Here is a 27,650-nt window from a genome sequence, read left to right on the forward strand (position 1 = left end):
ACCTTATCAGGCTGAGCTTAATTCGTGTTTTAAGCTAACATTTCAGGAGTCAATCTGGAAGCTGTGGTCTTGCCTGACACGTGCTCCCAGCAATGCTTTCTGTCCCCAGCCAGAGTAAGGCTGGTATCCACACCAGTATGCCCAGTTCTCGCACATGTCCCACCTCTCAGCCACTCAGCAGTCCCTTCTGGGTGGCAATGAAACAGCTGCACAAAAGCAAGAGCACATCCTTCTCCATTTTTAATGTTAGGATTACTTTAACCAAGAACTGCAATGTAATGTTACCAGATCAGCCTGAAATGGTAACTTAAACCAATTTTAGGAGTCAACATAGGAAACAAATAGTTATTATTCGAAACAGCACAGATCCGAAATCAAATGCTCAGAAAAAAGTCCTGAATATTTTACTAAATAAATAGCCAATAAGGTTTAATTAACATCCTGGCAGATAGCCAATATCGTTTAATTAACATCATGGCAGTTTGGACCTTGTCTGTTGAGTACCCGCTCTACAACCCAACCAAAAATTGTGCATACAGGTGATGTTGAATACCCAGCTGAGAAAAATGTTCAGTAAGCATTTCTCTCTCTCACCCTGGCACTTTGCCCAAATATTGTTCCTCTCTCAAACCTGTTTTTCACTTCACACTTGTTTTGGTCAGCTGGATGAAAGCTTGTTTCTACCCTTACACCAGAATGAGGCCAACCTCCTTGAGTCTGCAGCCCACTGGAGTCCTCCTCTGCCACCCAGGATTGCCCAGAGCCAAAGGTGGCCTGGCTTTCCCATGACGACTTGTGTAGTTGTTCGGCTGGGAGCTGCATCCAGCACATGGGCAAGCATATGATTTTTGAGTGGACTACAAGGTGGGTGGAAAATTGGCTGGACTGTCAGGATTGAAGGGTTGTGATCAGCAGCTCGAAGTTCAAGTGTTTTCCCTCAGGGATCGATGGTAGGGCCAATACTGTTTAATGTCTCTACTAGTGACCTGGACGATGGGACGGCGTGCACTCTCAGCAGGTTCACAGATGTCACCAAACAGGAGAGTCAACAACATCTGGAGAGCATACTACTATTCAGAAGGACCTCAACAGGCTGGAGAAATGATCCAGCACAAACCTCATGAAGCTCAACAAAAGCAACTGAAGAGCCCTTCCACCAGGTTGTAATATTCCCAGAAAACAGGACAGGCTGGGGCTGAATGGAGAGAAAGCAGATCTGCAGAAAAGTATGCAAGGGATCCTGCTGGGCAACAAGTTGAGGAGTCAGCAGTGGGTCCTTGCAATGAAGCAGGTCAACCACATCCTGGGCTGTATTAGTAAGAGTGTAGCTGGAGCTGTATTAGTAAGCTGAGCTGTATTAGTAAGAGCGTAGGTTAAAGGAAGGGATTGCTCCCTTCTCTTCAACACTTGTGGGTCTAAACTTGGGAGTATGATGTTCACTTTTGGGCTCTCCAATACAAGACAGACAGCAAAACTGGAGTGCGTCCAGCAGAGGCCAACAAGATGAAGAGAGGCTATGTGAAATTGGGTTGTTCAGTCTTATTCAGGGGTTGTTCAGACACTTATTGCTGCCTACAACTACCTAATGGGAGGGTACAGAAAAGACAGAGCCAGACTTTTCCCAGAGATGCATGGTGACAGGACACAGGAGGCAACAGGGATAAGTTGCAACATGGGAAATTCTGATTAGATATTAGGGGGGAAAAATTCAGCATGAATGTGGTCAAACACTGAATCAGGGGACCAGAAAAGCCCCCTGGGGAATCTCCACTCTTGGAGACAGTAAAAACTTGATGAGTTTCTGAGTAATGTGACCTAGTTGGTCCGGCTTTCAGCAGGGCATTGGATGCATGACCTCCAGAAATCCCTCCCAATGAAAATTACTCTATGATTCTATAAATAAACTTATTACACTGCCTTTAAATTAAGGCACTTATATGTTTTGGATCCTCTGTTACATAACTAAGGCCAATAAAATGCTTTATGCATACAGAACTAGATCTGTTGCACAAATATGTTTGCTTAGAGAGTTCATCCTGAAACTGTACGGCTACACACCTCAATCGAACAAAGTCAGCAGCAGAAAGTGAAAGAATCACAGCTCTAACTAGGCAGCTGAGTTTGAAACTACACTCCTTCTCTGCAGCACCTCCAAAGCCTAGATCCAATTTAAAATAACAAACTTCATAAATTTAAAGACCTAAGAACTGGACAGCTCAAGAGGTCAGGAAGCATGAGCGAGCATGTGAAGAGCCTCTCTTGTAAGCCCACTATGTCAACCTGATCATCAAGGCAGTGACATAAAGACATGAAATGAAGGTTCAGTGCAGGGTTCAGTGTTATCGACACCTTCACCTGCCATCTAATCAAAGGACTTTCACCTTTCCGTGACTAACACGCACTTTTATACACATCCCCATGCATACAACATGCTTGTGGACCTTCTAGCCCAACTCTACCTTCCATCCAGCAATAACCATGCTGTCTGCCTCACAGTTGGCCATTTTCTTCGCATTACATTTTGGAATTCAATTTGCACAAGTCAACATACATTTGGGTGATCAGCCACAACACTCCACTTTGCATATGGCAAGGTACTCCTCCAGCATCTGTTTAGGTAACCGTAATTCAGAGGATGGAAAAGCAGTGCTGATGGACTGCAATAAGCAACGACACATTCAGCAAGATGGGCATCTTAAAGAGCAGACTAGAAATGTCAACCCATGAAATACTTGAACACTTCTACAACTTGCTGCTGAGGAGAAGCACTATTAAACCCACACAGCTCTACATGCTCTTGGAAACAGTTATCCTCCAATCAAGCCACTCAGGTAAAATTGTTCTTACAGAGAAACAAGGCTGTAGCCAAGTTTGATATTTTCCATTCATTTTAAATTTGGCTCATCTAAAGTCTTGTTTTAAACCTCCCAATGCTCTTGCTCTCTGCAAACTTCATTTGAAGGTTTGAGGACAAGCCTATTAAACCTGGGATGGACATCTGTGGATCTCTATGACAAGATTTCTTCATTATCCCTAATGTTCCTGTTAATCTCTAAACTGGTTGCAGAATGGGTATTTTACTTCACAGGTTAACTTGGTCTTTCCAAGGGCCTGCACCAGAACTCAGACAGACTACAGGAAGTTTTCTATGCCAAGACTTCAGGGGGTTGCATGCTCTTTTTATAGCCCTGCTGCTCCATTTACCTTGGTCTGCTGTCAAAGTCTGAGATCTGAAACACTCATACCTTAGTCCCTGAGTGAACTCATCCACTTAATCCCAGAGACCTGTGGCAGTCACATTCCCATACCATTTTCTACGTCCAAGATTCTCTACTTAATGGCTGGAGCCCCAACATTTCTCACATTTCTCCCTCTTTTTCTCCTAATTCACCCTCATCACACTTCCAGCCACATCTCATCATATTTTTTACTGCCAGGACTCTGCTCAGAACTTCTCAAAAGCATTTCATCAGCAACCAGAAGACATTCAAGACATTTTCCAGAACAGAGAATTAAGACTACATGTCAAACAGTTTTCATGTGACATCTCCAAACAAAGTTCAAGACTTAGCTCCAACCAGAACATCCAGAATTTGTGATGGACAAGAAAACAGTTCTTATACAGTGCTCCTGATGGATCTAATTAAATGGAAAAGTATGAAGACAATGGAAGATCGTAGTTAAGCAACAGGACAAATTGCAAGGAAAACAAAGTGGCGGGTGTCTAATTAAGAGATGAAAAGGAGAGGATGAAATAGTACAGAGAGAAACGGTGAAGAGAGAGTATCATCTTTAGGGAAAGACAAAGCTACAGTAATTCTATTAAAAGAGAGACAAATTCAAATGCCCAGAGGCAGAGCCCTGAAACCCTGCTGTCAAGCTAACTGGCATCACAAAGGGGCTGATTAGTCCCATGAATATTTTTTATATCTGCAGCAGGATTACATAATGACCTAATTTCCTAAGAGGAGAGATGTATAGCTTCAGCTGCTTTGTGTTAGGGAACATCAAGAAAAAGCATATTCATCCCCTTCCTGGTAAATCTCGGGTTTACACAACACAGAAATGAGATTCTCAGGTTAGCATAAGTATCATGAAATGTTCAACATCTTCATGGAGATGCTTCCACTGGGGCAGAAAGTGTTCTGACTTTCGATTAAATCATTGCTCCTGCCTCCATCTGGTCTTCGTTCCTCTGCTGAGACCTGCCTCATCCCTCTCTTACATCTACCAGCTCAGTGCTCATCAGAAGCCAGATGACTGGGATCTGTGGTCTTACGGGGCTCAGACACTACAGCTCAAAGAGAAGCTGGAACACGAATGAGGCAGTTGTGAATGCTCAGTTGTGAATTTTCTCATCCGTCTCATGTCTAGTACCATACATCTGAAGAGCCCAAGAGGAGGATACCAAGGAGACAGCAATGCTTTTAATCTACTGTTATTCTCAAAGCACAGTGTAATTTAATTCCCTTCCTTTCCTGTTTCTTTCCCCTGGCATTGTTCACTGCTGGGGCAGGCTGCTCCCCAAGAGATCATTCAGTGTCAGATTAGAAAACACAAGCTTTCTACCCAAAAAACCCATCTCTGAAGGAAAAGGAGCGGTAAAAATCAAGAAAGGAAGACGAAGTAACTTCATTGCTGTAAAGACCTCCACGTCCCAAACAAAACAAATCTCTGAGCAGGACATGAGGCAAAGAATCAGAGGATGGTAATGATGAAACGCAATGCAGAAGTTACTGAACAGTGACCTTTGTTTGGCTTCATCTGCCCAGGCACAACTTTTCAACCGACAACCCTTCTTCTCTGCAGACTCCTGGTCACTAAAAAGAAATTAAATTTCAAATGAACAAACTCGTATTCATTAAATAGAAGACACAGCCTCTTCCTGACCGTTATACTTTCATTGTGACAAAAAGTAACAGCACTGTCAGGCTAAAAAATGGTGAAGCTGGAAAACCACCCACTCAGACAAAGGAAAACAGCCAGAGGGGCACAGCACAAACCACTACACTATTTCTGTGCAAATACACACTAAAAATAAAGGACAGCGACTCAAATTAGAGATTTTGTGAAATCTTTTTAACTCTTTCAGCACCTTAGTCGCTGTGTATGGTGAACTCATCTCACTCCTAAGCAACACCTCCTGCTCTACACCATCAGCTGTTGCTTTCATACCTCTATTTGTCTTCCCAGTTGTCTTGGTTTCAGCTGGGATAGCATTAATTTTCTTCTTAGTAGCTGGTATAATGCTGTGTTTTGGATTTAGCATGAGAATAATTTTGATAACGCACTGATGTTTTAGTGGTTACTAAGTAGTGCTTACACTAAGTCAAGGACTTTTTAGCTTCCCATGCTCTGGCAGGTGCACAAGAAGCTGGGACGGGGCACAGCCACGAAACTGACCCAGACTAGCGAAAGGGCTATTTCATACCATATGACATCATGCTCAGTATATAAGCTGGGGGAAGAAGAAGGAAGGGGGGGACGTTTGGAGTGATGGCATTTGTCTTCCCAAGTCACCGTTACACGTGATGGAGCCCTGCTTTCCTGGAGATGGCTGAACACCTGCCTGCCGATAGGAAGGAGTGAATGAATTTCTTGGTTTGCTTTGCTGGTGTGCACAGCTTTTGCTTTACCTATTAAACTGTCTTAATCTCAACCCATGAGTTTTCTCACTTTTACTCTTCTGATTCTCTTCCCCATCCCATCAGGGGGGAGTGAGCAAGTGGCTGTGTGGTGCTTAGTTGCTGGCTGGGGTTAAACCATGACACCAGTACAGGACTAACAAGGGCAATGTCCACAGATCACGAGTTAAATTTAGAATAATCCAGCTATTAGAAATCTGGGCAATTAACTAATACTTAAGGACTACAAATGACTGCTAATGTCTCCGCTAGTGACTGACCTCGCCAGGTAGTAAGCCACAAGTCTTCACCAGGAGTCTCCCAGCATCACACATGGTCTGGCTGACAGTTACAATTTCAAAAAAGAAGCCAGATCAGACACTCAACTCTGAGCAGCTCCCCACTGGGCTTCTGAGCAAGGCTCCATTTATAAAATTAGAATGTTAAAAACAACTCTCAAAGGATGCTCAAAGAATTTTTTTTTCCATTCAGGGCTGAAGGCCTCTTGACGTGTTGCAAAGCACCAGGACTAGTTGCTGAATGCAGTCACAGACTCAGCCCAAAATTGTTCTTCAGAAGGCACATGCCTCATTTCTAGGCCCCTCACAAATCAACAAATGGTGGGTATGAAATTAGAGGAAAACTGAAAACAAATTTCCAAAAGAAGTTCTGTCTGCATGAGCACCAGGCCTTTCTGCATCTGCCTCAGAGGAAGGATCCTTCTTGAGATCTGAGGGGGGGGAAAAGCCTGCATCTTCAGATCCGTATCTCTGCTATACCTGTAGCATAGCATGCTACTTTCGCAGAATCACAGACTGGCTGAGGTTGGAGGCACCTCTGGAGGTCATCTGGTCCAACCCCTCTGCTCAAGCAGGGCCACCCAGAGCTGGTTGCTCAGAACTGTGTCCAGGTGACTTCTGAATACCTCCATGGATGGAGACTCCACAGCCTCCCCTGGCAACCTGTGCCAGTGCTCGGTCACCCTCACAGTGAAAGTGTTTCCTGATGTTCAGAGGGAAATTCCAGGGTTTCAGTTTGAGCCAGCCCTCTGTGTTTCAGTTTGTGCCCGTTGCTTCTGGTCCTGGCACTGGGCACCACTGAGAAGAGTGTAGCTCTGTCCTCTTTGCAGCCTCCCTTCAGGTATTTATATACATTGACGAGATCCCCCTCTGAGCCTTGTCTTCTTAAGGCTGAACAGTACCAGCTCTCTCAGCCTACCCTGCCAGGAGAGATGCTACAGTCCCCTAATCATCTTAATAACCCTTCGCTGGACTCTCTACAGTATGTCTCTCTCTCTCGTACGGGGGAGCACAGTACTTTCCCCAAGAGCTCACCAGAAATTATGCACTCTCCAGACACACACTGCACTCCAATCCCACTCCTTCCTTCAGCCCAGCCAGTAACTCAGAACAACTTCTGTTCTGACAAATGTTTTGGGTGGGGTATTTTTCTACCAGCTTCTTCATCTTGAATTCAATAAAGTAGAATTGACACAGCAAGGAGAAGCAAAGGAAAGGAGTGCCTGTCCCTACCAAACCAAATGAATTCCAGCGCAAAAAGTGAGATGAACTTATAAAAATTTACTGTATGTCTTATGTAACAAAAACAAAAAAAAAACAAAAAAAAAACCAACCCAACAACAAAAAAGACAATTTATCTACAGTGGAGAATATGTCATCCAAGGGAGAGACATTTTAGGTGAAAATGGCCACAACTTTCTATTTTAGACAAATCAGATATGATGGATGCCTGGAAAACATCTGTGAGATACTCTTTTGGGCAAAAAAAGGTCCTTAACTTTAGAGGAACTACTGAAACAACTGTGGAATGAACCAAATTATAGGTGAGTGCTTAAGTAAGACTTCTTATGCTGAATTAATGTCTAGCTTTGGGAATGCTCTGACCAATGTGTTAAGGCTTACAGATGGACAAGTCCCTTTAAAAAGTGAAAAGACACTGATACAGTGGCTTTGTAGTCAGTTGAATAATACATTAACTAAACTTCCCAATTCTTTATTTCCCTGTTGCCCAGCCATTAGCCATCTTATCCAGCCTCCCACAGGCTGTGCAGTAGCAGAGGAAAGGAGCAGAAGCTGGAGATGCAATCCTAACCTACTTAAACAAATGGAGCAGCACAGAAACCATTTTACGTGCTGGAAGTATTTATGTCTTGGAGCCAATTTATATCTCCTAACTGCCACTTAGTGCTCTTTTTCTCTCCCGTTTCTTAAATCTTACCCACAAATGCAGGACAAGAGTTACAACACATGCAAAGTATTAGAGTAAACAGCAGCAGCGAGAGCAGGGCAGGAGCATCCCTCTCTCCTGAGAACACATTTCTTTACTTACCTAAACTGTGGCCATTTTTTGTGTAAAAGCAGGTATTGTTGATAAGGTTAACACAGCAGCCGATCACATCTCCAGTGGTGAACGTAGGGCCATAGGGCTGTCCTGTCCCCGAAGAACAGAAGGAGTGCCCATCGTCACCATGGTACCCATATGAATGTTTATCCCATCCTGCAAAAGACAAGACAAAAGAACAGGTCAGCAATGAAGCCAATTTAACATGGCAACTACAGCTCTCAGGACACAATTTTCTGGGAGGAAATTTGAAATTTTGATTCCCACTCCTGATTCATCCCAATATTAATTTTCACATACCAGTAACTGAAAAGAAATTAATGATCATCAATCATAACACATCATTTGTGTTTCAACCTCATTCGTCCCTTATGAGAAATAATAAAAAGAACAGATTGCCAGAAGTCATTTTGACAAAGATTTTTTGTTTTAAACCCCCTGTTTCTGTTATCTTGCCTGCAGTGAAACAAGCTCCTCTTTGTAAAACATTTGTGTTTCTCACTAACACAATCTTTCATCAAAACCATTTAATAAAATAATTCTGGTCTAATTGCAGCTTTGTCCGTAAGTGCTGCTCACAGGCATAACTGAACAGCTTGAGGCAATTTTTGCACTCTCACATTTACATTTCCCTTCTAACAGTTTATGAGGATTTCTGTGTTCCCCTTGGGCAACATTTCCCATTCTGTGGACAGCTTAAAATACAACCCTTAAATGTCAATGGGCAATTTTCAAAGTGATCAATTCTAACATTAATATCTTTTATTTCTTCTGTCAGTAACACTGTGCCTAGAGTTAAAGGTGAGCTCAGGGACTGCACTCTGCCCACTTGCTCTTTTCTACATCTCTCAGTAATTCCATCATTCTGAGTTCCTGATTTTTTTTCTGTTCCACCTCAATTCTATTGTAAATGCTTTTGTGAATTTCTTACATGTAGAAATGCCAGATATAACTGCAAACTATTGCAAAGAAGAGCGATTAATCCATCCTTTAAAAACTGAAGCGTTCTTCAGGCAACACACTGGTCATCTCTTTTAAGGACTGTCATCTCCCTCTTGCAGAGGAGAGGACAGTGCTCCCACGGTTGTGGCCACCGAGTGATTCAGCAAATGCCACCTGAATCTACTAACCCATACCTGCAAACTTCAGTTGCCACTACTGCTCAAGACAGCTTCTGCTTTCCTCTTTTAGGAAACCAGCTACAGCAGGTAGGGAGTCATGAGGATCAATCCTCTTACCAGAGAGTTTAAAGAAAGCATGACACACTGTTTTATAATAAGACTTCAAGAAGAATCAGGATCTTCTCCAGCTCTTTGGAGCGTTCCTATGAATTACGCAATCAAAACCAGACCTCACAGAGAGATGTACTATTAAACAGCCTGAGACAGACACAACATTAATAACCACCTGTGTTTTAAATGGATACGGTTGGATCCTTCAGCAGATCATACCAACTGAAGCAGAAATGAAAGAAGGTGCTTTGACCACCCACTGACCTTATACAACCTAAGGGTAGTGCAGAATCTGTTAAACGTGGAGCAATGGTTTTGGCAAAAGGACTACAGAAGAAATGCAAAGACAGGGGTTAAAAAACAGAAAGCACACATTCTGCAATAAGGCAAAACAAGACTGAGCACACTGCAAACCACAGAGAGGAGCCCTGTGAAGGTGGGCTGGAGCACTTCTGCAAGCCATGATTTTCTTACAAAACTACCAACAACATGAGGGCACTAGAAATTTAATCCTGTAAAATGGTGCTCAGTTACATGCACTCAGGTGTCTTATCATCAGCGGACCCACAAGCTCAGGGTTTCTCAGAAAAGCATGAAACATTCGGTGCACGCCCAAGGCCCTCGGTTTATTGCACCACACTGCATGAATGCCAACGGGAAAGTCAGGGAATGGAGGAAGACCGAAACATGCCACGGTCCAAGATTTTGGACCTCAGGGCAAAGTTTGGGAGTAAAAGGTGTGAAGGACTCCTAGCAAATCCTAGTCTAGAAATGGTGAATAATTTCCTCTGTTAAATCCCACACACCCACAGGAACACACTGAGATGTCCCAAGAGTCAGCTCTGTCTTCCCTAGGACCAGCTCCAAACAAGCTGTTGACAGCAGCACCAGTCCTGTTTAATATCTTCATGAAAGACAGCGACAACAGCACAGACAGAACCCTCAGCTAGCTCAAAAACGATGCCAAACCGCATTGCCAAAAACAAAGGAGGGAGTGATAGGGGCTCTAGAGTCTGTTGTCAAACTTCTGCTTCTAAGACTCCATCCAGTAAAAATATCATTGAAATATTGAGTTTTAACACTATGGCTCCTTGCCACTATCCCTTTTATTTTCTCTGCTGCTGGCCTGTGAAAGACTGCCATTACTGATTTATTGTTTTAGTCTCCCCAAACACGGAACTGTTACATGTGTGTCAGTTCAGAACATCTCTCATGAAGCTGCTTTGCAACTTCAGATGATAACTTTAATCAATTTATCTCCTAAGCTACTTAATAACACAATCGAAATACAAACTTCTAACTCTTCTGCATAAAAAACATATTCCTGTCATTACAACGCATTTAATAAGAACTTGGCATCAATTACATCTAAGCAGTCGGATGCTTACACATCATGCACCACGTAGGGCTACGATGAGAAACACAACAGCGTGCCCAACCATGAGGACAATTTCACAAAATACTTGTGCCAATGCAGGCACTACAGGTTCTGTAGTATAAGAAAAAAAAGGTTTCATTACCTACAGATCACGACTGATCCTACTGAAAAAACCTCCTCCTGCTCCTGTAAGACTTGTGCTTCACAGCATCAGTACTTGCTGTACCACCAAAGGTGGTGATGAACACATTGATGAGATGAACTCCAATGAGAAGTAACTGAACAAAGGCTTTGAGGGCAGTGTCAAATTTGGTATGTATTGTAACAGTGCCTGGAAAAAGCTTGATTTGAAACTTATTCTCCACAGACAACCACTAATATCACCAGTTAAGGAAATCTTGCTCACCCAGCACTTTGCTAATGACATACAGAGTTAATTTTTTCAGCTCAAATGTTGTGTAGTGCTGAATCTGGACCTGACATGACGCTAAGTGTTTAAATCTAGACTGTCAGTCTTATCAAATCACTATGGTCATCTGAAAAAAACAGGCCAAATTTGTTTGAGGAAACTTAACTGTACTCACCATAAACATAAGCTGAGTGGCGTTAATTATATGCCTAACTTTTAGTTACCCATTAATTGAATAATGTAGCAGTATTTCTAAAATTCTGCCCAGAATAAACATGAGGGCAATGGCATACAGGTCATTCCAGCACTGGCCAACTTCAGCCAGTCTTCTGAAATCTCCTAGCAATATGAATTAAAAATAAAAATCAGGTCTTCTAATACTTCTAGATCAAAGTTATCTGGCTCTATTGATTTAAATAGCATATCCCTATCAAAGTGTTTGGCATTATCTTGGATTACCAGCAGAGCAGGCAGTAACTCATCACATGTATTTTGCAAATACATCCTCCAATTTCTCTCCAAATACAAAAACACTTGCTGAAAACTTGGGACTTTTCTACATCATTAACAATTTACTATCGCCACCTAGTAATAGGTCTTTGATTTTACAACCTTTTCTTTGACTCCTACAACGCTATTCACGCCTCCGGTTACTCAACAGCTTCTTCCTTTACAAAATCTAACACTGTTTTAATAAGGGCTTAATCAGACTTCCCCACACTTACATCTGCAAATTCTCCAGACATTTTAATCTTCGTGCCACTTGTACTCAAGTACTTCCGGAAGCCACTGTTGTGACCCAGAAGGCAGAGAGCAGACGTTACCTGCATGTTCTTAAAAAGCCTGGCCATATGGGATATAGGGTCAACCCAGACAAGGATCCTCTTCAAGAAGTGAGACAGCATAAGCACAGGACATGCCTGTATCATAATCTTACTGAACAGCGTTACCGCTTTCCAACCACCCACAGCATAGAGACATACTGAGCCAGATGGAGATTCTGTTCACTTAGTACTTCTCAAAGGATTTTCTTTCCATTAAATTGTCCAATCCTCCTTTAAACATGTAAACGTTCATACCATCTACTGTATCCTGCAACAAGGAGTTTCACAGCGTAACTGCAAGCTGCATGAAAACACACCTCCTCCTCCTCCTACTTGTATCTGATACCCTGTAGTTGTTGCCCTGGAGAAGATGTATTCAGTCTATGTATTCAGTCTCTCCAGAACATACATCACTATATAGACCTCTACAAAATCCCCCATAATCATCCCTTTTCCAGACTGATGACTCCGGGCTTATTTAGCTACTCCCTGCATTTCTGTCCATCATCATCCGAACCTTTCCTGGATTTATAGTGTTGCTTTTGAGAATGCTGATGAAGGTGCACCATGGAGAAGGGAAGCAGGCTGTAGTTGTTCTCTGTACTGTTCCCTAGCCCTCTGTGAGTTAATCCTAGCATTTCTCCCTTTATTATCCTTTCTACCACTGAACTGATGTTTCCATGAAGCTATTGTAATCATGCCAAAACGCATCATCACTCTTGTGACAATGCTCTCTCTGTGCCGATTCTCATCTGCCATCTCACCACCGGTGCACTCAGTCTCAGCTCGCTCCCGCAGCTCCTCTTCAGCACCTTTCACCTTACCACCCTCAGTGGCTCACAATCCTCAACAGCTAGAGCGGTCCACCTTGGGCTAGCAAGGTGCAGGCAGCTGCTTCTAAGAAAACCCTGGGAGTACCCATGCATGAACAGTTTCTGACTGGTAACTCATTCCAATAAGGCTATGGCGTTTAAATAACATCCCATTTCAGTCTCTTGGTGATAGCTGACATCTAAAGCAATGGACACTTCACACCTATGTGCAGCTGACCAAGTCTAAAAATTCTCAAGTGCAAGTGCAGATTCCTGTTTCAGAAAATTTCAGAAATCTGGACAACAAGATTGAAGAATGTGCTTTTCTTTTTGTTATAAAAAGTAGATCACGGACCTCCAAAAGACCATACTCTATAGAGTGAAATCTAGTGAGCTAGAGTGGCTGCATGGTACAGTTAGCACAGTTCTCTCATTCCTTCCTTTTCCTTCCCCATCCTCTCTTCAAAAGCACAAAATCACTTTCAAGAGGGGAGACAGGCAGAAAACAGAAAGGACCTGGCCACCTGGCCCATGGCAGTGGTCAAAGCAGAACCTAAACACCCTGCCTCATATGGCTCCTGTTTTCACTACAGCTCATTTTGAAGACAAGTGCACTTTGAACATGAAAATATACAGACAGAACCACTCAGGTAGGACCTCAACAGCTAGTGAACAAAAAGAGGTTAAAATGACATCCCTTTGAACACTTCAACCCCCAAATCCAAAATATAGGTACAGTATTTTTTAACAGCCAGACAGGTGCAGAATAGCTCAGACTGTGCAATCAATCAGAGAATGGGAAGATAGAAAAACGGAAACCATGAGTAGCTTGGGAGGACATTTTCATATGTTCAGCACCAAACTGAAGTTCTGTTTGGCCTGCTAACAAGAAAAAGCAGATACATTGATCTTCTTGGCAGACTATCTTGGTTCCAACACACAGTGAAAAAAAATGAACAGCAAGTTCCATTGCTGCTACTTGATAAACAGGCCAGAATTATGCAATGCCAGAATTATGCAATGCCAGACTATGTGGCAGAAAAGACTTGAGTTACTTCAGGACACAGTTACAGGATCAACTCATAAGTGCTTGTGAAGTGAGCATTGGAATTAGATGAGGTGTGCCACTAGTACCCCTAACTATCCTACATCCATCCCTGTTCAATCCCACCGTGCTCATTCAATGTCAGCCTTGTTTTATTCTTGACTTTCTGCGCCAATCCTGTGATGGGCCTAACTTCTATAACTGGTATCAGGCTCCGCCTCACAAAGCGGCCACTGGGAAGTGGTACTATAGGGCTGGGACACCATTTACCTCTTAGCACTGTGGAAATAACATGGCATTTTAACTTTCCATTTCAAGAGTGCCAGCAATGTACACAGAACTTCTGGTAGGCACTGGGTAAAACTGGCATCATGGCTAGATCACACATCTAGGAACACCAGGACTCGAATATGCTGCTCAACTTTGGAAGCGTGTAGCATCAGCCCATATACAACACAGAGGCAACGCAACGCAGGATGCCCTGATGGAAATTACCAAGAGCAATATTTTCACTATATCTTTGCTGGCCTGCAGCTCCTTCTGCAGAGTACCGAGAAGAAAGCAAACTGATGACATCCCCCTGCGCATCAAGGTTCAAACATGCCAGACTCGCCAGTGAGCACAGAAGAATGGTGAAGGCAACATTCACAGGGATCCATACTGAGCTCTCCTCTGATGGCATGCCAAAAGACAGACATGCAAGGCCCACTGATCATGGGAAAGATGTTTTTTCCAGTAAGTTACAGCCTGACTCCTCAGACTCTTCCTGCTCTGTCACTTGCCAGGCTTAAAATGATGGCAGACAGATGGACTTTACCATTGACACACGGACCATTCCCTGTCTATGCACATTCCAGGGGAGAAACATGTTCCACTGCAGCTCAGCCCATACATTCAAGGTAATGGGTACCTGGTGCAGAAGCTGCTGCAAAGGACAGGGCCTTGGTCACAACCAATTCAGTGGTAACCTGACCTGAAACATCTGAAGCAGTAAGTAATGTTGGTGAAGTATGCATTTGGCCATATGAAGAGTAGAAGGAAGCTCCTCAGAAAGAAGCTGAAGATTTGTAAATAGCATTTGTGTCTGTTGTATCCTGCGTAATGTGAGTTTGGAGGCTTATTCTTCAGGACAGACCCCAGTGACTGCTCTGCAGTTTTTGCAGTGCCTGCATCTTTCAAAATTTTACCTGTACCTACTTTTTCTCTTTTGTATTTTGAAGCACTTTTTCTCCTCTCCCTGTTCTTGTCCAGTATTTTGCCTGTGGCATTCCTCTTCCCACTCCTCTGGCCAGCAATCCTAGCTTCCCACAGCTGCCCATGCCAGGGCAAGTAGTGTGCAAACACTAGCTGCAGAGGGACAAAACTTGTGTAAACACAGTGAAATAAACGAAACAAAATAATTTTAATAAGATTTATTGAATCCAAGGTCCAGCAGAAACAGATGTACAAACTTTGCCTGTACAGTGCTTGGGGAATGGGATATTGAGGCTGGAGCCAGCTACGGAGCCCAGAGTTGCTGCTGGACCACATTCTGGCTGGAGGCAGGGCCATTTCCATGCACTGCGCTGTGGAGGCTGCTGTTGCTCAGCCAGCTCTGGGTCTTTGGCAGCAGCAGAGCCTGATGTCAGTGGAGGGGAAAGTACATTAAACAGAGGCTGAACAGATGAATATGGTGCAGGGAGAAGCAGGATGTTGCTGTTGAGAGTTGCTTCTACAACACCCTGGGCAGAGCAGTCCCAGGCAGGGACTGGTGTCTGAGGGGACAGGACAAAAATAAATATGGGGAAGAAGCAGTTATCACAGCAGAAGCAGAACCACCTTCTATTGACTGCTCTACCATCTTGGAGTGGATTTGGCTCTGTCAGTGGATGTACCTTTGCTGTACCTTAGCCCAGAGAGTGAAAGTATGCCTTTGCCCCTAGCAAAGGGAAGGCTGAGCAAGCCCCTGTGCTCCCACAGCCTTAGAAGCTAAATGCCTGGTCAAGAAAAGCCTGTTGCCCCAAGAAGCATCTGGGGTGCTGCAGCATCTCAGCTACAGTTCAGTTTTATAGCCTTTATGCCAAACCATATGAAGTTGCACAAACATCAGTTGCTTGGGTGAGAGCAAGGAGGTAGCTTTGTTTTTCTTCATTCAACCATGCTTCAGAATCAAATCAACTATTACTGTTTGCAACACATATTTCTGTTTTCATATCCAGACTACAAAAATAGCTGCTCGGTGGCCACAGCAACCTATGCTATAGATTTGGAGTGGTGGGAATAGGGGAGGCATGGTCAAGGCATGGTCCTGGCATGGAATAGCTGTCTGGCTGGTTCACGTAAGAGGAGGTACAGTCATGACACCAGCTGCAGGACAGGAATAGGACCAGGGAGCAGCATGCTTAGGATATTAGAGCATCTTCCTGGCAGAACTTCAAAGGCCTGGACATCTGCCCAGAAAGTGTCAAGGAAAAAAAAAATGTCCCCCAAACCCACTTACCTAGGGGCACTGGGAAATGAAGAAACCCTAGCTAGTAACACCCCAACTTTTTATCTGTGCACCTTCTGTCTCATAACAGCTTCTACTTCTTCGCAAAATGGCAAAATAACTTTGAATGCAGTAGCGGCCCAAACGCTGCACTACAAGACCAAAGTGTATATGGAAAATAAAACCATTTCACCTCACGGAGGACAAAATTCTTAAAATAGGGATTGGACATGCTCAGCTCTCATAATCTTTGTAGTATGACACTGAATCATGTACAAGGTAACGGTGCAGTGCACCGCACCACTGTGCACATCCCAGTGAGGGACTGCTGTACAATGGCCTCCCCCCCACCCCAGTTCCCAGCAGATCAAGCAGACTCATCTAAGGCCAACACCAGATGATGCTAATTCAAGAGTGCAGGACTCTTGGCAGGCCTGGCTGTAGGTTTGGCTCAGAGGCTATTCCATGTTTTTGAATAAAGTACTTCCACTTGCAACTGTAAAAGAAACAAAGCTCAGACCAAATCCTCACAGCAGGAGGACTTAAATGTGGCAAGCATCCAAAGAAAGGGGGGGAGGAAATCACAGCATCTCTCTCATATTAACAGAGAGTGGGAAGAAAAGGACACAGTGACCCAAAGATCAAAAAGACTCCAAAAAAGACAGCTAAAAAGGCCTGTAAGAGTTTGGGAGGTCTGGCAGAACATGGGTGCTAACAAGTGTTGCCTGATCCACCACAGAGACTACAAGCAGAAAGTAACACTGTAAGATTTCCTTTTTAACAATATTGATCTGGCATGGTGATTTTTATATGACATCAGCAATTCCTACCATTTGACAGCTACTGTATGTTAACTAGGCTTCAAAACAACATCAAACCACAGTCTACACTTAATTATATAAAATGACTACCCATTGACTCATAAAGAGAAAAAACAAAACCAGAAGGCTCTGGATGGCTGCAACACAGGCAATACCTTGTCAACAGGAATGGTCTGTTCCACCTGCCCCAGAGATTTGTTAATTAATCCATTTCATTACTATTTAGCAGGCACCTCACCACAGAATACAGTAATCAAGATAAAAATCCTCCTTCCTTGAATGAATTAAGATGGCAAGCCCTCCTAACTTACAAGCTTGATGGGTCATCTGCCAAAGTCAGAACATGATCTGGTCTTCCCTATACCAGATACAAGCTACAGGCCATTTATAGCCCTGTAAAGAGCACAACATTGTTAAAGCACAACAACAAAACAGGTTGGTTCTATCTACAAAGGCAAGGCTCAAAAAGCTCTCTAGCATGATCAGGTCACCACTGCACTATCATATTTATTATATTCCCTGACATACCACACTGGAGGGGGTGGGGAGAAGTACAAGGGTGCCAAACACTGTAGGACAGGGATTAAAAACAACAACAACAAAAAAAAAAATCAGATGAGGAGTTTTGCCATTTATCTATTAAGTGGCAGGGGCAAAGAACAAGTTGGATACAAAAGCTTCACACATACACAAGTTTCAAGTCTCATCATACTAAATAATTCACATTTTCATTTATAGGCCAACTTTTCAACTTTTAGCTGATGGGCAAGAATGCCATTATAAAATATTAAGACACCGTCAGAAAAATCTTGTAAGGTAATGAACATGAGTCGTTTTACAGAGAGACTGAGGCAGAGCAGTTAAATGACTCAGCCAAAAGCGATGCCAGAGCTCACTGTGGAATGCAGGGGCCCAGCATCCAGCTAGTATTAAAAACAATCCCTAAATGGTATTTAATGAGGTAAGAAAATTATGAACAAAACACATTTATATAAACACAAGACCTTATGGAGAGAAGTCTTCCAGAGGCAGCGCATCTCATGATGTTAAGGGGTTGCAACAAGGCCTTCTAAATTCTCAACTGAGGTTCCTTAAATACTTTCCACATCAATTAAGGTAAAGCAGCAGGGGTTTCTGAAGATGATCATATTTATCCATCAGTAAAAATAGCTGCTATCCATCAGTTTGAGTTGTAGTGAAATTTAGGTTTGTGTTGATGTTATCTTTTATCTGAAAGGCTCAAATAGTAGGTATAGCCACTATAAAGAATTTTTTTTTTAATCTGAAAAACAAATTGTGCTGATTACAACTCTTGCTGACAGCTAAATTGCTGTCTCTAAATTGCTAGTCAACTCTTTAACTGTCACTAAGATTACCTGGATTGTCCATAACCTGTGCTACAGCTGGAGACACAACCTGGGATATTGGTAAAGGCCAAATCAAATACCCCACTACGCAATGCCATCTCCGCTCCGCTTTGGAAACTCTGTTTTCACATGGCACAAAACCAATGCAACCTGCTGGATGACAGAAAGCTCCATGCAAAGGCAGCCTCCAAAATACCCATATCATGCATTTCTGGGAACATGTTGCATGAGAGGAGTGCAGAACCTCTACAAGCACCCAGCCCATCTCCAAAAGTTACGGCACAGAAATCAGGGCATGGAAAAGCGCAGGACAGTCATACCCCCAGAGTAAGAAACACTTCTTACCCACAATGATGCCTGAGCACTTAAGAGCCAGTGGAAACACTTTCTTTGATTAATCTTCCAAGCCCAGGGTTACTGCCTTGAAATACTGATTCATGGTTTTGTTCAGCTTGAATGGTGTGGCTAAGCACTTTTCCAAATATGCCAGGGTGAAACACGGTTACTGAAAGCTCAGTTTTCGGTCTACCTCCTCCATTCAAACCTGAAGTCTTTGTGCCCAAAAGCTAGTCTAATTAAAAAGACCAAAAGAAAAAGAAAAGAAAGAAAGAAAATAAAAACAATGCCTCCCTAAAAACCTGACCAAATGGCTGGCAGCAGTTTTTCTGGCTGCAGACAGGGCAATCAATACAATAAATACAAGCAAACACATGAACTTAAGTGGGTCTGAAGGGGAAAAAGGCAGTAACTTTTACTTTATACAATCCTAATTTTCACATAAATAGCCATAAATAAAACATGAGGTTAAATTTAACCTAAATTCAGAAGGTTATGCACCACAATTCTGTGGTTCAGGAGCTGGTTTTGTTACTCTCAAGCTCTGAACACATCTGAGAGAGAGTGTCAGGTCTGGCCATATGAGGAGCATCATGTCTGACCTCATTTGAGGAACTGATCATCAGCACTCTGTTGTCACTCTCTAGCAAGCGTAATTCAATGTACTTAAGATATCTGCCCAACTCCTCCATGCCAACTCACCCAGTATCAGCTCTTAGCAGAAGGCTCATGTTTTAAAATATGTCCCACCTAAACAAGTTGTATCCAGCTATGTGCAAGATAACCTAATTAAGGGAGGAACACCTAACGAGCAGAGCACAGGATTGCATAGGGACAGAGGCTATGGCAGCCATGAGGGTAAAGAAAGAAATTGCACATGCTTCCAGGTACAAACATAGCTGCCAGTTCAGCATTTCTTGTTTTGCTTATTCTCGACAGCTTATAAAAACTGTGCGGGTTCCTCCACTATAAACTACAGATCCTACACACCACACTTTAGCACAATGACTCCAAAAAACAAGACCTATTGGGAAGAAAAAGGGAATGGTACATAAATTAGCATACTAATTTGTGCATTTCTTGCAATTCCTACACAGCATGTTCATAGTGGAAGTTGGGTAAGGATCTACCGAACAGGATAGCTCAAGCTTCCTAAGCTGGACTTCTCCACGCCCCTACAACTTCCCTTCCACTGGTGAGGCCGCACCTCGAGTACTGTGTTCAGTTTTGGGCCCCTCCCTACAAGAAGGACATCGAGGGGCTGGAGCGTGTCCAAAGAAGGGCAACGAGGCTGATGAAGGGTCTAGAGCACAAGCCTTATGAGGAGCAGCTGAGGGAGCTGGGGTTGTTTAGTTTGGAGAAAAGGAGGCTGAGGGGAGACCTTATTGCTCTGTACAACTACCTGAAAGGAGGTTGTAGCGAGGTGGGGGTCGGTCTCTTCTGCCAAGTAACAAGCGATAGGACAAGAGGAAATGGCCTCAAGTTGCGCCACGGGAGGTTTAGGTTGGATATTAGGAAAAATTTCTTCACTGAAAGGGTAATCGGGCACTGGAACAGGCTGCCCAGGGAAGTGGCTGAATCTCCACCCCTGGAAGTGTTTAAAAGACTGGCAGATGTGGTGCTTAGGGAGATGGTTTAGTGGTGGACTTGGCAGTGCTAGGTTAACAGTTGGACTTAAAGGTCTTAAAGGTCTTTTCCAACCTAAACGATCCTATGATTCTGCAGGTGCTGTAGAAATCAAGCTCTTTTTCCAGTGCTGACTATGGGCAAACAAGACATGAGCTGACCTTTACCAGGCTGCATAAAAGCTGTTTCCCCAGACGGAGGCCAGCCACATGCAAGACAGCACACCCAGACAAAGGAACGGCAAGAAAGATAAATGCTACTACGCGCCTGAAGACCAACACTCTTTGCTTGCAACTACTGATTTCAAGAGAATATACACATTTTAAAAGAATGCCTGATCTGAATGCAGGTTATTCAAACGCCCTAACAACACAATCTAAAATATCAATTCACATAACCTGTATTTTATAATAAAACCATCACAGCCATCCTTGTAAACAAAATCAGTCCAAAACCTTCCCCTCCCATACCACAATGCACCCACACACAGTACGCACAATTAATTCTTTTAATCATATACTGGTAAGTTATAACTTTGGATGTCTCCAAAATGTAGATCTTGCAAATCCAAACTTAGCAAGCCCACTATTGATATGCAAAAAAATGAAGAATCTGATTGAAGAATGCGAAAGAATGAACTTCCAGTTCTTCTAGGAGCTGAAGATGGGATATGAATGAATTCATAGCAAATGGATCAAATCCATTTCAATATTCAAGCTGGAATTTTCATACAAGTTCAGGCAACTTCAGTATGCAGACTAGGATCTAAGATAACTGACCAGAAAGTAAGAAAGCTTACATGGGATGAAGAGAAGACGATTGAGCAATTAAGTGGAGCTCGGCAGACCTCAATTGGTAGCGGATATGTCAATCATAAAACACAAGATTCACAAAGATATACAGAACCTTTTTTTTTTTTTTTAATAAAGATCATACAATTTTGAGAAAGCACAACCTTTTTAAAGGGTGTTTCCTGATCTGCAGAGAGTAGAAGCAGAAGAGAAAACAAGATGAGGGTTAGTTAAGTAATGCCAGAGGAACTCAGAGATCATGATTCTTCATGACAGATGCAGCAGGGCACCCATGGTGCATTTAAAATTTGGTCAGGCACTGCATACACATAGAACTGAGAGTGAAGATGAAAAAAGAAACAATATAAATGAACCAGAGATGCCCAGAATAAATGGAAAATGAGTATTTCTCAGATTACTTTCCTATGATGAAGTTTTACATACACTGAGCACATGGAATTGATTCCCTATGGGAAAAATTCTTACACTAAAAATATGTGAAAGCTTAAGTTCAAAGGAAATCCTTTTGTTTTATTATAAGAAGCCTAAATTTCTTATCCATTTCTTTAGCATGACCTTCATTTGGACCCAAATTTAAAAAAAAAAAAAAAAAAAAAAAAAAGGGTATTTTGAAAATAGCACATGGTACAGCACAGTAAGAGCAGATTTGGAGAATGAAACAACCAGTTTCAACCAGTCTCAGGACACTATTTCTCCAGTATGAGATTTTTTTTTTTTTTTTTTTTTTTAAATGGGGATGGGTACCTCATATTAGTTAGCCTTGTCCTGTGGCCTGAATAGTTATCAGCGGCTGGAGTGCACTAACTGTGAGCACATCTTTCAGTTTAGTTTAGAAGAAACAAGGGTAGCACAACTGAAGATGTAAATAGAGTACAGCAAGTGGTGACAACCACTTAAAAAATATACCCCACTCCAAAAAATAAGAGACTCATGTAGACAAATCCAAAAGGCTCTGACTTACAAAGGCCAGAAATCTTAAATCTATTGTAATGTCTATCTTTTTCTTGGCAGTGTATGTTTATTATCCACCACTGTTCTAAGCTCCACCATCATCTTCACTCATCCGGACGAGCTCTCGAGTGGTGAGGAATCCCTCTAAAAATCCATTCTGCACAGAAGGATCACTAACTGCAGAGCTGAACCAAACACACTGACCCACTTTGCTCTCGTTTCTTCCATTACACAGCACCAAAACCCTGCAATTTCTAAACATAGCTATAACCTCTTAGGATGTTGAAGACGGATACAAATTGCTTTTCCAGGTCAAAACCTAGTTAAGTTGGCAGCAACAAGGCTACCCAAATGAAGTTTTTGGAGCAGTTCTCAGGCTGCTTTGTCCCCTCAGCTCCTACTGAACTTCAGATTTTTGGCATTGCTAACTGCTCCCAAGTAACCTGCATTTAAGCAACAGGACGCTTTCCTAGATGCTCCACCGTGTCTTGCACAAAATACATTTGTGGGGTTTGCTCAGCCTGGGGAGGCAGAGACAGCAGTGGTAGGATCGTAGCCCTCCTCCTGCAGCCACTGCAGGTCAGAGGCTCTCTCTGCTTCGATCTTTCACATCCCTTTGTATTTTGGGGTGATTAACAGCATCCCCCTCGATTTACTGTGAATGGATTTCTGGTGGCCTCTACTTCAGACTACCACTGCACTCCTCTACAATATACTTTATTTGCAAGGAGTCACTGTCCTTTGATTTCAGACAGCTTTCTCCACTACCACCAGGACTATTTCTGTAGATGCTTTCATCCCATCATACTCTAGAGCGTTAATAACCATGGCGCACGCATCACAGCCTCTTTAACGTATCACCAGCAACAAACCAGACACAGCTAAAAGACATTTAGCCCAGAAATTTCCCAATATAAGATTCTCCTCCATCACCCAAGTTTGAGTTTTCCTTACGACACCCTTCCATAGCCCGGGCATTGCCACTACTAGCACACAGCCCTTCTAATAATAGCCAATAACCCTTCTGAGCTCAGTAGCTTTACAAACCTTCAGTCCCTTGATCATTTGAACTATAAGGTATCAGATAGTTAACAGCAAAATAAGCATATGCTTTCATTGACATTTGTTTTCCGTGCTTTACTATGTGACTGAATGAAACAAAGCTCAGTGCACAAAAAAAAAAAAAATCCAATCAAGTATCATCTCACTAATCATCAAAATAAAAGGTATTCAGCCATCATCTTCAAACAACTTGAAAAAAGGCAGACAGATAAAAAACTAGAGAGACACAGCCAGCCAAGCTAGCTTCAGCCCAGTATGCCCTAGCAAGATGCTCCTTCACAAAAAAACAGTCTCCATGATCAGCTGGATAACTGGTAATTGGAGGGAACACTCAGTCTTTAATTAAGGTTTTCAGCACTTATCTCAGGTGAGAGTAATATTTGTTTCTATCAAAAATAATCTCAGACCACTGTTACCCACATGTTTCTGTAGAATAAAGTTTCACAGAGGACTTGTTTCAACTGGCACTACCTGTGTGATCAACAGGGCAACAGAACAGATCCAAGTTAATAACAACCCCAAAAATCAAGCACTGTCCCCCACCCATTATTATTAACCCAATTACATGACCCAGTTCATATGCAGCCCCACAAACTGGTTTGCTAGGATAAATGAGAGGGTACCAGAAGTCTAAGCAAGTTTGTGGATAGGAACTAGCACAGCCAGCTGAAGGACTGCATGTGTAACTAAGTCCTGGAGGTGCTTCCATAAGTATTTTTGGGGGAACACACATTTATGTATTATTTATTAAAAAAAAAAATTCAATATCCACTCTATATTTTCCTTAACCTGACATCCAAAAAAAATAATCACCATACTCTATAATTCATGCAGGTACTAAATAAGTGATGTCTTTATGAAATTCCTTATGGGTACTACAGTTATCTATACACAAATCACACATCAAAATAAACATTTGGGTACTATTCAAGCTGGGTTATACTTACTGCACAAATAAAATAAAATAAAATTCCTGACAAGTCAAATCTCTTCCTGGCTAGCAAGGGGAAAGTTTTAAACGTGGAACGGCAAGCAGAGTTGGGTTATATACTAACTCTTCATTGAATAACTCCAGCAGGACACGGTATAGACGGTATTGCCATTACCAATCTAGCAGAAGTAACGTTAACAGATCCAAATTGCCATAAAAAAAAAAAATTAAATGTTGAACCAAGTATACATTTTGGTACCACTTTGATTAAATTACTCAAGTAACCATTCTTATCCCAAAACTCTATCAAATAGTACTCAAAGGTTTCCATGGTGCTTAGTCCTGAAGAGGACCCAACAAAGTGCAAGTAGAAAATACAAGGAAAACAGGCAAGAAAGAGAAAACTATAAGCAATGCTCATGTAAAAGCAAGTACTCAGACCACTTTAAGAAATCACAAGGCTTCCTTCAGCCATTCTTGAATAATTTGAGTGGTTTAACTAGAAACCTCAGTGGTCTCAAGTTCTCCATGAAGAGCCACAGCAACACTAAGAACAAAACAGGGGCCAATGGGGAGGTAAATGGAATGTCTCCATGCTTCTTTACAGCATCAAGCCTTCCTTATGGATAATAACGCAGGGGAGGAACAGAATTCAGGTTTCTCCATGGTGCTCCAAGGTTCCCTACACAGTCCACAGGCATCGACCATGAGTAGCTTTACTTCAACCTGACATGCACTGAGCACAACACGTAGCCTGCCCATAGCCTGCTGCCTGCTCACTCAGCCTTGACACACGGAGTCTACTCTAACAGCAGCTTGGACTGCCACTGCTTTCTCATCCTTTTTTCTACCCATCTGCCTTCCCAATGTGTCAACAAGTTGCAATAAGGATAGACTACATAATTAAAATTACATCTAAACTAAAAGCAAAACTTTGATTTGCTCTATTTCCTCAACACAGCAAATAGAGTAGAAGAAAAGTTACATCTGAGGTATATTTACTAAAGAGACAAGGAAGTAAAAATACCATTGTATAAGACTTTACTAAGACACCGTATGGAAATCCCATGTGCCACTTTGGTCAACTATTTTTAAGGATAGTTCTGGAAAAGCTTTGCAGCAGGACAATACCATAAGGTATTTCAAGACAGAGCTTGATCAGCTGCATAAATAGTTAAACAAACTTAATAGAAATTATTTCTAAAGATAGAGGTAATTTGGATGTCCAAAATGCTGATTTAGCCAGGAGGATTTGAAAGCAGACTGAATCACTATTTGTTTGCCACATACTGTTCCTATATTTAATCCCATACTTCAGGGCTTTTGCTGGTTGCTCTAGAAGCCAAGGGGGAAGGCCCTTCTTCTCCCAGTTAACCATCTAGCTTCTTCCCCTCCCTTCCCCTTTCTGCTTAAGCCTTAGAAATTGTGAAAGCTTGGCAAGGATTTTCATTTGCCCTTGTTTGCAGTGTGGGATAAGAGCCACTTCCTAGACTTGCTCTGAATTTTAATGTTTTCTTTTCCTACAGGGAGTAAGACAGTGGTGCTTGTGATGCACCCAGTGGTCAGAGTTCAGAAGAGGTCAATAAGAGTTGTCACAAATCAAGAAAACATGACAAACAGGGACAGGGTGAAGAGCCAGGGATGTTTGGTCTAGCAAGAAGACCATAAAGCAGTGATAGAGAGTCTTCATGGATACAGCTACAAAGGGGAAATAAATTAATTATTCTCCACCTCCACACAATCCAAGAGTACTGGACTACATGGGATATTCAGCTTAGTCATCAGGAAAAGTTTCCAACACAAGGACAGTGTTAGAAGAAGTTGCCAGAAAGATAATGAAAGACTGGTTTAGACACACACCTGTCAGGCAGGACTGATGCATAATTGAATTAGCTTCAGATCAGATGATTTGGTGAGGTCTCATCTTCTATAATTATTATATTTACCACTGGGACTAAGTCCTTTAGCACAGGTCCTTCATTTGTCATTGGAGTCACAGAAAGTAACAACCCAAAGCATAAGCTGATACATGGAAATGAAGTTCTTTAAACACATTAGAAGCAGAAAGATCCCCTGGCAATTGCGGCAGGGGGAACAATCCCAAAACACCAAAACAAAACTGGCTAGAAGGAACATCTGGAGGTCTCTAGCCAAACTTCCCACTCATAGCAGGGTTAACTTAAGAGTTATATCAGGTCACCTAGAGCACTGTCCAATTGAGGTTAGAAAATCTCTTGAGGATAGAGCCTCTCTAGTAAAGCATCCCCAACTCTGATGAGGAATAATACCTTATTTCCCATAAGAATTTTATTTGTTGCAACTAGTGCTTGTTGCCTCTCTTCCTTGTACTGACAAGAGTCTGGGTCCATGTTTTCTGCAAGCTCTTTTAGATAGTGAAAGGCTGCTACTAGATCCCTTCTCTGTCTCTTCTTCTCCAGGCTGAACAAGCCCAGTTCCTTTAGTTTCTCACTGGTTCCTACAATACAACATCTATCCAGCCTCCCTTCTCTGGTGGCCCTGTAAGGGAGCACACCTTCCTGAAAAACCCTTGTGAACATCCCTAGGGGAGAAACCAGTATCTTTTTCCTCTCAAAGGAAGGAACAGGAAGACAGATTGCCCAATAGCCTTGTTCCCCTGCTTGCATCTCGTCTGATAACATGCAAGATAAGCTGAGAAGAAATAAAGTCCTATCTACAGGTGTCAACAGAAACCTATCAGCAAGAGGAGAATGCAAAGGAAAGGAAAAGCTAAACAAACAAAAGCTGAACAAAAGCTAAAATGGAAAGCCTGTTCATCATGTTGGTGGCTTACAGAGGAGGATGGATGGCTTTCACAGAGGAGGGGAGCATGGGGAACTCTTAACTCCCAGTGCTCATTTTTATTTTATCTCGATGTCTACAGAAACAGATCACTCACAAGGACCCTTTGCTGAACAAAGACACAGGGCAGTTGGATAAACTGTTTCTGGTTTTGCTGACCTGGCTTAAAGCATTACAGTCCCAGAAGCCAAACCCCAATATGGAGCAGGTTTCTGTACACCAAATTCTGCCGGTTTATCTGGCTGCACTCTAATTCAAGTCTATAAATATTCTTGAATTTGAAAGCTTGTTCTTTTAATAGGGAGTTTGAAGCAGGCAGATAGTGAATAAGCCAAGCAGTATCTTTTCATTTGAAAAGGTAAAAAAAAGAAAAAAAAAATCAAAGTTTCATAAAACCAAACAATGGTGAGTGAAAGCTGGCACTTCCTTTAACATGTGCAATGCTGCATAGCAGGGCAAGTCAGTTATTAACCAGAGGGTGTTTAAAGTCTCCAGAAGTGATTGGTCAGATCCTATCTATGCTCTTTCAGAAACTGAAGCAGGGTACGCCTAAGGGTATGGTTTCACAACCTTTTAGGCTGAATTAAGACCTTGCTGCTACCGTAGAGAATCATCCCTCCTTCCCTCTCTGCCTGGCTGTATGTTCCTGCTGGGTTACCCTCAAAGAGCTAAAACAAATGAAAAGCTATCTCTCAACAGCATGCAGGACTTCATTTGGTTCAGACCAATGCAGAACACCACATGCAGGGAAGAATCATCTCCAGTGTGCACA

The 27,650-nt window shown here is 42.4% G+C and overlaps 1 protein-coding gene across 5 annotated transcripts in view; it reads right to left on the reverse strand.

The window, feature by feature from the left end:
- RANBP10 (RAN binding protein 10) overlaps positions 1-27,650 on the reverse strand; it is an 89,155-nt gene that overhangs the window by 34,976 nt on the left and 26,529 nt on the right. For 4 of the 5 annotated variants that reach the window (XM_082320023.1, XM_082320022.1, XM_082320024.1 and 1 more), the window contains one exon: positions 7,974-8,141. In XM_082320023.1, coding sequence (XP_082176149.1) covers positions 7,974-8,141 — 168 coding nt within the window. Of the gene's footprint in view, positions 1-4,748; positions 4,821-7,973; positions 8,142-27,650 lie in introns of those variants that run through there. The other variant, XM_082320026.1, reaches the window with a different exon arrangement.

The sequence above is a fragment of the Platalea leucorodia genome (assembly GCF_965183815.1).
Source record: "Platalea leucorodia genome assembly, chromosome: 8".
Taxonomy (NCBI): domain Eukaryota; kingdom Metazoa; phylum Chordata; class Aves; order Pelecaniformes; family Threskiornithidae; genus Platalea; species Platalea leucorodia.